General features: G+C 40.6%; 1 protein-coding gene across 1 annotated transcript in view; it reads right to left on the bottom strand.

The window, feature by feature from the left end:
* Positions 1-13,817, bottom strand: part of LOC144593844 (dynein axonemal heavy chain 8-like) — a 624,642-nt gene that overhangs the window by 216,803 nt on the left and 394,022 nt on the right. Inside the window, exons 51-54 of the mRNA XM_078399962.1 lie at positions 12,884-13,125; positions 9,309-9,449; positions 6,989-7,226; positions 798-940 (exon numbers count right to left, since the gene is read on the bottom strand). Of these exons, the coding sequence (XP_078256088.1) occupies positions 798-940; positions 6,989-7,226; positions 9,309-9,449; positions 12,884-13,125 (764 nt within the window). The remainder of the gene's footprint in view (positions 1-797; positions 941-6,988; positions 7,227-9,308; positions 9,450-12,883; positions 13,126-13,817) is intronic.

Genomic DNA, 13,817 nt, shown 5'->3' with positions numbered 1-13,817 from the left:
ACATTGACTTCAGTTTTACCAGTGCGTTGATGTCAGACTCCAAAAACTAATAATGTAAAGGGCAAACAACCTCACCTCATCTCTGGAATTCAGCTATTTGTCCTTATTTGGACAAACACTGCAAAGAGGCCTGGACCCAAGTGATCCTGGCAAAATCCAAAATGAGCATCAGTTAGCAAGTACGCAAATATTCCCTGGTCTCTTTATGGCACTTTCTGCTTGGCTTTACTTTACTTTATTCCAGATGCCAACTTCTCTACATCGGCGAGACCAAACGCAGGCTCGGCGATCGTTCTGCTCAACACTTTCGCGCATTCTGCCTTAACCAACCTGATCTCCCGGTGGCTGGGCACTTCAATTCCCCCTCCCACTCCCAGTCTGACTTGTCTGTCATGGGCCTCCTCCAGTGTCATAGTGAGGCCCACTGCAAGTTGGAGGAACAGCACCTCATATTTAGCTTGGGTAGCTTACAGCCCAGCGGTATGAACATTGACATCTCTAACTTTAGATAGTTCCTCTGTCCCTCTCTATCCCTCCCCTTCCCAGTTCTCCCACTGTCTTCCTGTCTAGACCTATATCATTTCTTTGTCCCGCCCCCCTGACATCAGTCTGAAGAAGGGTCTCGACCCGAATCGTCACCCATTCCTTCTTTCCTGAGATGCTGCCTGACCCGCTGAGTTACTCCAGCATTTTGTGATACCTTCTGCAGTATCCAGCATCTGCAGTTATTTTTCAACACAAATAATGCATATGATCGGTATTAAATAAAATTTCAAAGACCTTTATTGCGCTCTTACCTTAAATTGTTTTGCTATGATATCCACAAGAAAATTGGTCCGAACATTGTCAACATTTGGGACAAGAATGGAAGTATAGTCTGGCTCACTGTCAGTTGGGTAGAGATACTCTTGAACCCATATTTGCCAGTCCTCCCATTCACCTGAATCAAAAAGCAAATCACTGTTCAAATAAGGAAACTGTATTGCTGTCTGGTTGAATGTTGGATTTTGCCTAAATTATTGGATTTGCTTTAAAATATAGATTTGAAAATAGTCAACGATTTATTGCATTATAAAAATAAATATCTTTAAACCTTTTAATCTTGAGTCTTGTTGAACACTTATTTTTAGTGTTCAAACAATTAGTGGACGAGAAATATGCCATTGCAAATGAGACTTAAATACTGAGACATAAAGCCACCTAATTCAGAAGGACTAACTTTTTTTTAGTTTCTGGGTATGACTAACATAATTCCACTAGAATAATGGATCAATGTTGAAGAAAAAAAATCAAAAGTACATTAAATGTAACTATTACAGAGCATGTGTGTAGTTCTGATATCTTAGTCAAAAGAAGATTATTCCTCTACATGTTACCAAGGCAACCAAGATGGTAATTTAAAGTATCAGGAGTGAAAAAATGCATTTTCGTTGTAAAATTCGTAATTCAGAAATATTTAAGGTGTCCTAATTAAAGTTTTAAAACTATCTGAAGAAAATTGATCACAGTAGTAAATGTGAGTCACAAATAAGACAATATATAAAAAAACACATTAAACAATATGAAAATGTGGCATAAAAAGGAGGTAATTAAATTGTGACATTTAATATCAAGTATAATCGCTATTCCTTGATTTAACCATTCTTTTACTAAATTAACAATATACAAGTGGCATAGGTTCATTAGAGGATAAATGCTACCATTCCAATTGGTTAGCAAAGTTGCAGAAGACTTTCATCCGTGAACTAAATTTAAGGCTGAGAAATGACAATGCAACATTTTTTGATGTAATATCAATAGATTGAGCCACAGTTGTTATAGTTGGAGGTGAGAAATAGCCAAACAGGAAGAAAGCTTAGTCTAGTCACCGAGCAGAAATAGACATTAGAATTAGGCATTAGAATGTAAAACTGGATTGCATTTATTTTAATGAAAGCACTCTGACAAGTAAGGCAGATGAACCAAGGAATTTAAATAACAGGTGGGAATATATTGTTGCTGTTACAGATGTGATTGAAAGATAGGCAGGCAGCATAATATTTCATGGTATAAAGTAATATAGAATAGAATATCTTTATTTGTCATTCAAAACAAGTTTGAACAAAATTTAGTTACCATCAAAGATACTAGAGGAACAAGATTTAGATTTTAGATTTAGAGATACAGCGCGGAAACGGGCCCTTCGGCCCTCCGTGTCCGGGCCGCCCAGCGATCCCCTGCACACTAACACTATCCTACACACACTAGGGACAATTTTTACATTTACCCAGTCAATTAACCTACATACCTGTACGTCTTTGAACCACTCCATTGAAATCGCCTATACAGGTGTAGTACACAAAGGAGCCATTTTAGTAGGCAAAACCCACCGTTCGCTTTGCCTCTCGCAGTGTAATCAGTGTTTTGGGGGAACAGTATGTGTGATTATACCATTAAAATGCAGAATATATCTCATCTATCAATTCACAGATTTTTGTTATTTTTCTTTTAAAATGTTTCTGCAAGTTTCTGCCTACTAAAATGGCGCCTTGATGTACTACGGTTTTTAGGGTCGAGTGGTCTATCTTGTTCCTCTAGTATCTTTGGCTACCATACAGTCACAACACCAAAAAGGCAACAAAAACACACAAGTACATAATTCAACACAAACATCCATCACAGTGACTTTCCTCCAGGCACCGCCACACTGTGAAGGAAGGTAAAAATAGGATATGGGTATGATGGGGATATGGGTATAAACAAGAAAGGATAATCACCTTGCTGAGGTTGATACAAGTTATACAAATCATCCTAACAGTGGAGGACAGAAGGAAGATATGAAATTCACATAACTGTAAAAAATAATAGGGCAGTAGTAATAGGAGATTTCAACATCCCCAATATTAACCTTAGCATTAAAAACTAGTGGGTGGAGGAGGGGGAATTTTTAAAGTCCATCCAGGAGAGATTTTTGAGTCAGTACATGGATCGTTCTACCACAGAAGTGGTACCAGCTTTATTAATTGGTTATGTGGCTGAATGTGTGATGAAACTGTTGGAGATAGTGACCACAAATTTAAAATTTCTTCTAATAGATTGGAAATTAACATGCTGAATTGGAGGGAGAACAATTTTAATGTTATATGACCTGCCAAAAATGTCCTGGGGAACGCTACTTGCAGTCAAGTTTGTATGTAGCCAATTGGAGTCATTCAAAAGGAGATCACAGGGCCATCGTATTCCTGAAATGGTGAAAGATGACTAACAAGTCCAATGAGACCTGGATGTCAAGGGTAGAATAACGAAAAAAAAGTAGCTTATAAAAGCTATTAAGAATGAAAAGACCTGAAAGAAATTTAGAGAATTTAAAGAAACTTGTTCCCAAGATGAGGCTTTCCATTCCAGGTCATCTGAGGTGTCCTTGTTCTTTAGTAAACATTGTTTCCTCCCTGCTGTCATAGATAGACCCCATAACCATGTCTCCTCTGTGTCCTGTAGTTCTGCTCTCAATCGCCCACCCTCTAGATGGAACAAGGATAGAGTTCCGCTGGACCTCACCTTTCACCCCACTCGATTGCCTCCGCATCTAACACCATATAACCATATAACAATTACAGCACGGAAACAGGCCCGTTCGGCCCTACCAGTCCACGCCGACCACTTTCTCTGACCTAGTCTCATCTACCTGCTCTCAGACCATAACCCTCCAATCTCCTCCCATCCATATACCTATCCAATTTACTCTTAAATAATAAAATCGAGCCTGCCTCCACCACTTCCACCGGAAGCTCATTCCATACAGCCACCACCCTCTGAGTAAAGAAGTTACCCCTCATGTTACCCCTAAACTTTTGTCCCTTAATTCTGAAGTTATGTCCCCTTGTTGGAATCTTCTCCACTCTCAAAGGGAAAAGCCTACCCACGTCAACTCTGTCCGTCCCTCTTAAAATTTTAAAAACCTCTATCAAGTCCCCCCTCAACCCTCTGCGCTCCAAAGAATAAAGACCCAACCTGTTCAACCTCTCTCTGTAGCTTAAGTGCTGAAACCCAGGCAACATTTAACACATCATTCTTCAACAAGAACCCACCACCAGTCGCATCTTCCCATCCCTCCCCTCTTCCACAGAGATCGCCCCCTCTGCAACTCCTGGTTCACTCATCTCTTCCCTCCCAAACCACCTTTTTAAAAATACATTACCCTGTAACTGCGGGAGATGTAACACCTGTACTGACACTTCTTCCCTCACATCCATCCAGGGACCCCAGCAGTCCTTACTGTTGAAACAGAGTAGACGTGTACCTCCTCTAACCCCATCTACTGCATCCAGCGTTCCTGATGTAGTCTCCTTTACATCAGTGAGACCAAGTGTAGACTCGGGTGACCGTATTGCGAAACACTTGCGATCAGTTCGCCAATGCCTACTAGATCTCTCGGTTGCTAAGCATTTTAACTCCCCTTTCCATACTAACCTTTCTGTCCTGGACCTCCTCCATTGCCAGCGTGAGACCACACACAAACTGGAGGAACAGCACCTCCTATTCTGCTCAGAAGCTTACTACCTGAACATTGAATTCTCCAATTTTAGATACCAAATCCTCTAATTTTCTCCTCCGCTTCCTCCCCCCCTTCTCTTTGCTCCACCTGGAGACACACCCATTTCTCCCCTCCCCCTCCAATTTCACCTAAATTCCTTTCTCTGGCTTCACAATTTGCATTTGTATCCTAATCTCACACCTTTTGTCTATTCACCTCTCACCTTTGTTCAACCATCTATCAAAAACCCACTTACTCGTATCCACTATAACTTTGTCCTGCCCTACCTCTCTCCCAACTTTCTCCACTGTCCCCTCTCCCCCCACCACAATCAGTCAGAAGGGTTCAGACGCAAAATGTCACCTATCCATGTTCTCTAGAGACTTTGCATGACCCACAGAGTTACTCCAGCACTTTGTGTCTTTATTTATATATAAAACATTAGTATGGCTATGAACTGTGTGCAGTTGCCACACTAGAGGATGGATCTGGAGGTGTTCCTGCTTCAAATAGAGAAGGCCGAAGAGAGTGGGTTAGGGGAGGGAGAGTGAGGGCGGTGTAAATATCTGAATGAGCTATCTAAAACTGAGGGTCTGAAATTGGACAGACTGCAGTGAATCCAGTAAATAAGGTTAGAGGAGGTGCATGTGAATCTTTGTCCCACCTGGAGGGGCTGCTGGGGTTTCCGGTTGGAGGTGAGGGAGAAGGCTTAGGGACAGGTGTAACGTCTTCTATGATTTCATGGGAAATGCCAGGCAGCATGATGGCACAGCGGTAAAGTTGCTGCCTTACAACGCCGGAGACCCAGGTTCAATCCCGACTACGGGTGCTGTCCGTACGGAGTTTGAACGTTTTCCCCGTGACCTCTTGGGTTTTCTCCGAGATCTTCGGTTTCCTTCCACTCTCCAAAGACATACAGGTATGTAGGTTAATTGGTTTGGTGTACGTGTAAATTGTCCCTAGTAGTAGGATAGTGTTAATGTGCGGGGATCGCTGGTCGGTGCAAACTCGGTGGGCCGAAGGGCCTGTTTCTGCGCTGTATCTCGAAACTAAAAAAAACTAAACTACCTGCAGAGGGGAGAGTTTGGGTAGGAAAGGATGAATGAACCAAAGAGCTGTTGAGGTAGTGGTCTACATGGAAAGCAGAAAGAGGTCACTCATTGAGGTCTTTCTTATAATCACATTTCTAAAAGCATCCCACTTTCCGGACATGCCTTTGCAAGCAAATAACCAATCCCAATCAACGTTAGCAAATTTCTGTCCAATACCATCAAAGTCACTATGGCAACCACAGCCTATATTGGGAAAGTTTAAATCCCTTACTATTACAACCTTATTAATTTTGCAGCTGCCTGCAATCTTCCTTCATATTTATTCTTCCAATTCCCATTGACTATATGGGGTCCAATAGCATACTCCCACAAGGTGATCATCCCCATTTTATTTGGACATACCACCCACATAGCTTTACTGAAAAAAACATCAGTAATGTCATCTCAGGCTATTGTTGTGGCATACTTCTGAATCAATAAAACAACTCCCCCTTCTCTTTTATCTCTATCTCTATTATGAGAAATTATGCTTGGAGTCAGAGAATGTAGGCAAGGTACTGAATGACTACTTATATTGATATTCACTAAAGGGAAGAAATGAATGATAGTAAGGTCAGTTGGGTTATTGTAGATCAACCATATTAGATCGCCTTCACTATATCTGTCACCTCACTTATTATGCATGCTGCACATTCCACATATGATCCAGTCCAGATCTTCATCCCTACCTGGACTATGTAAGCTGCCTTCCACTGTCTCACAGCAGACTTGATGCTGACTACGGAGACGATAGCATGTAATGTTTCCTCTACTTGTGTAACAATAAAACTATGAGTGTTACTCCTATGTATGGGTTTGATTTAAACAACAGTTATACTAATATGGTAGGGCAATTTGAAATAAAAATGGAGGTGGTGGAGGGCCTCTTAAAGAGTGTTAAGGTGCATAAGTCCCCAGGGTCTGATCATATCTATCCTAGGTTATTGAGAGAGGCAAGAGAGAAGATTGTAGGAGCCTAGAAGATTGTGCTTGGGAAGAAGATGATGGACAATATAAAAAATGAAGTTTGGAGAGAGAGGTCAACAGAATTGGTAGAACACATTAAGAATTAGATTGAGTTGGTGATTTATTTAATGGAAGCTTATAAAGCTTGAATCAAATGTTCCTGCTCCAAATGGCTCACAAGCAATGCTTCAAAAGCTTTTGCCTCAATCCACCCTTCTCACCTATTTCAGCTGCTGCGTTCCTCAAGGACTAGTTGATTCATTACTAATGAGGCAGACAAATTTAAGTTAATATTTAAATCAACAGGTCTTTTCTTGCAAACTGATTTGTCACCTGTAAATAAGCTACATCTGTAAATGTTGAAAGTAGGCTGGTTAGAGACAGTTTAACCAACTAAAATTCATTACATTGTTCATACCTGTGTTATTAACAAGAAACTCAAACATAGTAAGGTTGCTATCTGCAGGGATCACCGGCAGGTCAATTTTACTGGCATGCCCTCGGAGGAATTCTTCGAGTTTAATTCTGCTTTCGAGCTCCAATAAGGAACCAACACTCCACATCAGTACAAATACAAAGAGTCGCTTAAGTTGCATTTCATTAGTAAGTCCTCCATCTTCAGTTGAGGGCATTAAACCATCCAATAGTGTAAGTGACTGAAGGAGATAATATCATTAATTATTGGTCAAATCTTCTCTTGCACTAGGTTCTTTTTCATAATAGGTAATATTAAATGTTTAAATGCGCACCAACATCCAACTAAAGCTCAAGAGAACAATATAGTGATGCGGAACCCAGACTCAGTGATATCATGCATATTACTTGGTGACATTTAAATAACCGTAAAATTTGCTTCACGTTTTTAAAAAAAGGGCAGCACAATGGTGTAACGATAGAGTTGCTGCCTTTCAGCACCAGAAACCTGGGTTTGTTCCCGACTACTGATGCTGTCTGTACGGAGTTTGTACGTTCTCCCCGTGACGTGGGTTTTCTCCGGGATTTCTGGTTTCCTCCCTCACTCTAAACATGTACAGGATATGTAGGCTAATTGGCTTGATATAATTGTAAATTGTCCCTGGTGTGTGTAGGATAGTGTTTGTGTGTGGGAGTTGCTGGTCAATGCAGACTCAAGTGGGATGAAAGTCATGTTTCCTTGCTATATCTCTAAACTAAACTAAGTCTGAAGAAGGGTCTCGACCCGAAACGTCACCCATTCCTTCTCTCCACAGATGCTGTCTGAGTTACTCCAGCATTTTGTGTCTACCTTAGACTAAATTAAACATGGTTGCCTGGCAGGAACCTATTGAGAGAAGTTAACCCAATCCTCAGTGACTTTGAACTAATGTTATCCAACCATTAAACTCAAACTACATAATACTTGTCAGCTTTTTAGCATACACGTTGTGCTTTAAATTCAGTATTCTAATTTTGAAGCATGATTGAGCAGTGGAATAATGCTATAAAGGAATGATGGTTTATAAAAGTTTTGGTTTATAAAAGTTAAACATTATGAATACCACTTTGGTACTGCCTATGACCCACAGCACCTCCTGGACACTTGGTTTAACATGTTAGGTAAAATGTGTTCTTTATTCTACTTCACACAGTGATTTGAAGGTTTAAAATGTGATCTCCACCAAGATTTTGTGCAGATCACTGAGACCAACTATAGTGAGAGAGCCTGGCATGCAAATAGTCTGTTAATAGTTAACAAATAGGTAATAGTGCTTTGCTTGGTAACAAGGGAGGGCAGAAAAGGCTGTGGGCCCCTGTTATTGGGGGCCTATTGGCGCCTGTCAGAATACCTTTAGCTAGAAGTAGTGCTATGGCGGCCTCTTGCTTCCTTTAATATAAAGCAGGCATCTGCAGCATGGTCCTTTGTTCTCTGAAGGGCTTCACCAACAGGCTAGGATCGTGACCAGTGCCTCGGACTGGAGAGAGAGAAGTGTGCTGCTGGAGAAGGGGCCCTGCGCATACCTAGATAAGTATATGTTTACTCTCTATTGCCAATAAACTTGATTTATACTGAAGTGTAAGCCTTTTTCTGTTCTATCAGTCAGATCCTTGAACCTGTTCCCTTGCAACACCAACAATGTACTAAAGAATCATATCTAAGATACACAGAATTATTTTGATCAAGTCAAGCCATTTCTTCCTATTGAATTTCTCACCACCTACCGCATGCCTGTTCTGACAGCTAAGTTCTTCAATAATGTTTAATTTGTGCAATGATTTACCAACAAAACAATTGCTAATGATATCTGTACTTTCATATTTTCTGCAAACTACACATATAGAAAATATATTCTGCAAACTACACTTAATTTGAGTTGAAGTCATAAGACTTTACATATGTTTTCCAGAAACAATTTGGCGACTGTGGATTTATCTCCCACCTTGAACCTGCTTTTAGTGAATCAAGATCCACATTCAAAAACCCGTAAAAGAGAAATTCTGCCTCAGCATGTGAGTCAGCATCTGTGGAAAGATAGAGTCTGCAGAGGCAAGAATCTGAAGCGATAAACAATCTGCTGGAGGAACTCAGCGGATCAAGCAGCATCTGGGGGTGAAAGGAATTGTCGCGTTTTGGGCTGAAGCTCTGCAACAGGCCCACTTTTTCATTTTATTCTACTGGATTGGTGATCCAGTGAGACAGAACAAACAAATAATGTTGAAATGTTTGGTGTTTAAAATTAATCCTTATTCAAAGCTAACATTAGAATAAAAAGATTTCTAACCTGCATAATGTAGTTACACTCCAGCAGGTCCATTACTGGGTTCAGATTTAATTTCATGTAGACATAACTATCTTCAAAGGCTTTATTATACAGGGCTTGTAGAATTTCAGCTTCTCGAGGAAGACGTTTATTTAACCAGGCCTAAAAATGTAGCAATTTTCAGAATAATGACTGGATCCTGATAATTCTCTACTTCTGATATTTTTATTTTGCTATTAATTGTTCTTTACTTTTTAAATTATTACTCTCTCTTGTGAGAATGGAATTGTAACATTTGAAAAATGATTTTTGGAATATGATTACATTTCTCTCTCCTGTGAGGATTGTTTTCTCTGAAAAGCCAAAGGTTGAGGGGAGACCTGATAGAAGTATAGAGAGACATGGATAGGGTAAACAGTCAGAACCGTTCTTCTAGGATGGAAATCCAAATACTGGAGGGCATATGTTTACGGTAAGAGGGGCAAAGTGTAAAGGAGATGTGCAGAGCAATATTTTTTATACAGATGGTGGTGGGTGCCTGGAACACATTGCAAGGCATGGTGATGGAGGTAGATATGATAGTGGCATTCAAATGACTTTTGGATAGACACATGAATATGCAGGAAATGGAGATATATGGATCATGTGCAGGCATAAAAGATCTTGGTATCAAGTTAGGCACATTGTGGGCTGAAGGGCTGTCCCTGGGCTGTATTATTCTATGAGATGAAGTACAGGAAAGAGATCAGTTTTTGTATCATGGTGTCAGGACGACAACCGAGTCCTTAATGTTAGCAAGATGAAAGAGTTGGTTGTTGACCTGAGGAAGTGATTGGATAAAAACAACCCTTTACTCTTATGGAGCTGCTAAAGAGATGGTCGACAGCATCAAGTTCCTCGTAATTCATATCACTAGAGATCCAATCTGGTCTCTTCGCACTGATGCGTGATCAAGAAAGCACATAAGTGTATTTGCTTTCTTAAGTGTCTGAGAAGATTGGACATGTCCTCAAGTATTCTTTCGAGATTACTCCATATCTGGAATGAGCTACAAAAGGATCTATAGAAACAGATTGGGACCCTTCTTCAAAATGATTGTGGTGGAAGGGCTGGAAGAAAACTGGAAGAGAGAGGGGCAGGACATGACAAAGCCTTGCAAGTGACAGGTGGATACTGACAGAACTGACTGACCTGCTGAGTTACTCCAGCACTTTGTGTCAAAGGGTACAGCAAATTATAGATCAATTACAGATATGGGTGGAGAATTAGCAGATGGAGTTTAATCTGGGCAAGTGTGAGGTATTGTTCTTCGGGAGGTCAAATGAAAGGGGAAAATATACTGCTCATGACAGGACCCTGAACAGCAATGATGACCAGAGGGATCTTGTGGTCCAAGTCCATAGCTCCCTGAAATAGCAACACAAGCAATAGAGTGCTAAATAAGTCATTATGCTTGCCTTCATTGGTCATGGCAATGAGTGTAAAAGTCAGGAAGCCATGATGCAGTTTTGTTTTGGCCACATTTGGATGTGTATAGTTCTGGTCACCGTATTACACGAAGGAAGTAAAGTCTTTGGAGAGGGTGCAGTAGAAAGACACCAGCATTCTGCCTGGATTAGAGGGTATTAGCTACTGGATAAAGGAGAGGTTGGACAAACTTGGATTGTTCCTCTGGAGCAGGGATCTGATAGATGTATAAAACATTTTGAGATGGAGAGACAGTCGGAATCTTTTTCTCAGGTGGAATTATCAAATAGAAGACATAGCTTTAAATTGAGAGGAGGAAAGTTGAAAGCCCCCAAAGTAATGCCCATACATTTTCCTGCCAGGGTATTGGTTATTCTTGAGTTCAGGTGCAACCTGTCTCTATTGTACAGGTGCAACTTGTCTCTATTGTACAGGACCCACTTTCCCTGGAAGCGTGTCAACTGATCCATATACCTGAAGCCATCCCTACTGCACCAGTTCCTTAGCCATTATTTAAACACACTATTTTCCCATTTTTTGCTTCACTAGGTCGTGGTATGGAAAATGATACTGAGATTACAAATCGTGAAGTCCTATTTTTAAAACTTTCTACCTGACTCACTAAATGCTCTTTGCAGGTCCTCATCTCTCTTCCTACCTATGTCATTGGTAACAATATGGACCACAACTCTGGCTGTTCATCCTTCCCAATCAGAATGTCCTGTGCCCGCACTACTATCATTGGTGCTGGTATTAGTTTATTATTATTATCAGATATTATAAAGAAACAGTGAAGCAGTGAAAAACTCTCTTCCCATGCTACCAGTCAAATTATACTGTACATGAGTACAATCCAGCCATACACTGGAAAAACAGGTAGTGCAAGGAGAAAAATACCACAGTGCAAAATATAGTGTTAGAGCATTATAGCATTACAGTTACAGAGAAAGTGTAAATAAAATAAAATATTGTAAGGACAGCAATAAGGTAAGTTGGGAGATTTTATGAGAAGACAGTTCAGTCACATGATAAAGGTGAGGAAGACGCTGTTCCTGAATCTGATGGAACATGTTTTCATGCTTTTGTATCTGCCAGAGGAGAGAAGCCCGTATAACTAGTCCTTGATTATGTTGGCTGCTTTCCCGAGGCAGCGTGAAATATAGAGGGAATCGATGGAGGAGGAAGATCGATTTCTGTGATGGATTGGGGTACATCCGCAACTCATTGCAATTCTTTGCTATTTTGGGCAGAGCTATTGCCAAACCAAGTTGTGACACATTCCTACAGGATGCTTTTTATGGTGCATCTGTGGTGACTGCTTTGAGTCGTTGGAGACATGCTGCACTTCGTTAGTCTTCTGAGGAAGTAGAGGCATTGGTGTGTTTTCTTGGCTGCAGCAATGAGCTCAAAGGACGGATTGTTGGTGATATTTACACTTCGGAACTTGAAGTTCTCTATTGATGCCAACTGGAGTGCATATACCACTTTGTTTCCTGAGGTCAATAACTATGTCCTATCCTGCTTTATAGCAGAGCCAGTCATGGTATAATTGATCTGGTTACTGCTGCTATTTTCCCTTGAGAGCTTAACGCTCCAACTCTGAAATTTGTTACTCATTCTGGCCAAACCATGTATTAAATGATGCAGAGTGAAAGCTAGGAAGTCCTTGCGACTCTCCCACAAAATTCTCTCTTGTTTTTTTATCTCCATCCAAACAACTTTGACATCCTGGATTTATGAACTTCTCTCTTCATTGCATCATCAAAATTATAAACTAGCTCCATTAAATGTTGCTCAACTTTGCCTCCGTTTGAGTATTAAGTTTTCAATATCCCAGGAAATCCATGTTGGAACATTTAGAAACATAGAAACATACAAAATAGGTGCAGGAGGAGGCCATTCGGCCCTTCGAGCCAGCACCGCCATTCATTGTGATCATGGCTGATCATCCATAATCAATAATCCGTGGCTGCCTTCTCCCCATATCCCTTGATTCCACTAGCCCCTAGCGCTCTATCTATAGAAAATGTATTGTTTCCAAGACATTACTGATTTATATTAAACTACCTGCTAAATATCACAGATACAGAATATTAAAATTACTTTTCATTACATGCTGAGGCTTTTACCTTCGCAATTGGCTTCCAGCTGAGAGTAGAAGAACTTATATAGACCATCCCCATTCTGGATACCGTGGCAGGAGATGCATTCTCAATGTTGTGTACTTCAAACAACAGTTTGCAAGAAGGTGCCATTGGAATACGGTCGCCATTAGCCAAAGTTAAGGTCTTATTGTCATCCAATACGGAATTTAAATTTTCAATCCAAATAGCATCTACTGGGCCATCTAGAACAATCCAGATATTCTCACCTAGAAATCAAATTTACGAAATCCACACAAAGACATTAAATATTAATTTACTCTGTGAACAATAGAGACTCTTTAACTGTATCTTCATTGGATTTTACAAAACTTCGGAACTGATTCACATTGTTACATTTAATTAAAATTAGATCAAGTGGGCCCAAACCTCTCCTGCATTGGTGCAGCACCCTTTCCTCTCCCCACCCCTCCCCTCTCCCCTTCCCCCCACTCCATCTCCCTCAACCCCCCTTATCCTCCCTCCTCCCCCCTCCCTCCATCCCCCCTTCCCTGCACCCCCTCCCTCCCTGCACCCCCTCCCTCCCTCCCGAGGAGAGATTTATACTTTAAAATGTGAATAACTTAAAAAATATAACACTGATTTCAATGAAACTGCTTCATTAGCACCAAAGGGACAACAGACAACATTGAGTAAGGTGGGCCTAAAATTGTCGCGCTATCGTGTACCATTTTGGCTGTTGTTCAGGAACAAAAAACAAACAAACGAGAGTTTTAGAATATAGATATAACTTAAATTACTTTCCAGGGTTAGAATTACTTCTGAACAGTGTTCCAAATGTTTCACTATATAACATGTGCACTGGACACATTCATCCACATATGGATGTTGATCCATAACATCAAAACTTCAACTTTTGACAGAAGGTACATTTTCAACTAGGATTAGAAGAGGAGTGGCA

This window comes from Rhinoraja longicauda, chromosome 5 (genome assembly GCF_053455715.1).
Source record: "Rhinoraja longicauda isolate Sanriku21f chromosome 5, sRhiLon1.1, whole genome shotgun sequence".
Classification (NCBI taxonomy): domain Eukaryota; kingdom Metazoa; phylum Chordata; class Chondrichthyes; order Rajiformes; family Arhynchobatidae; genus Rhinoraja; species Rhinoraja longicauda.
Note: the sequence above shows the minus strand (reverse complement) of the source record. Positions and strands in the feature narration are given on the sequence as shown.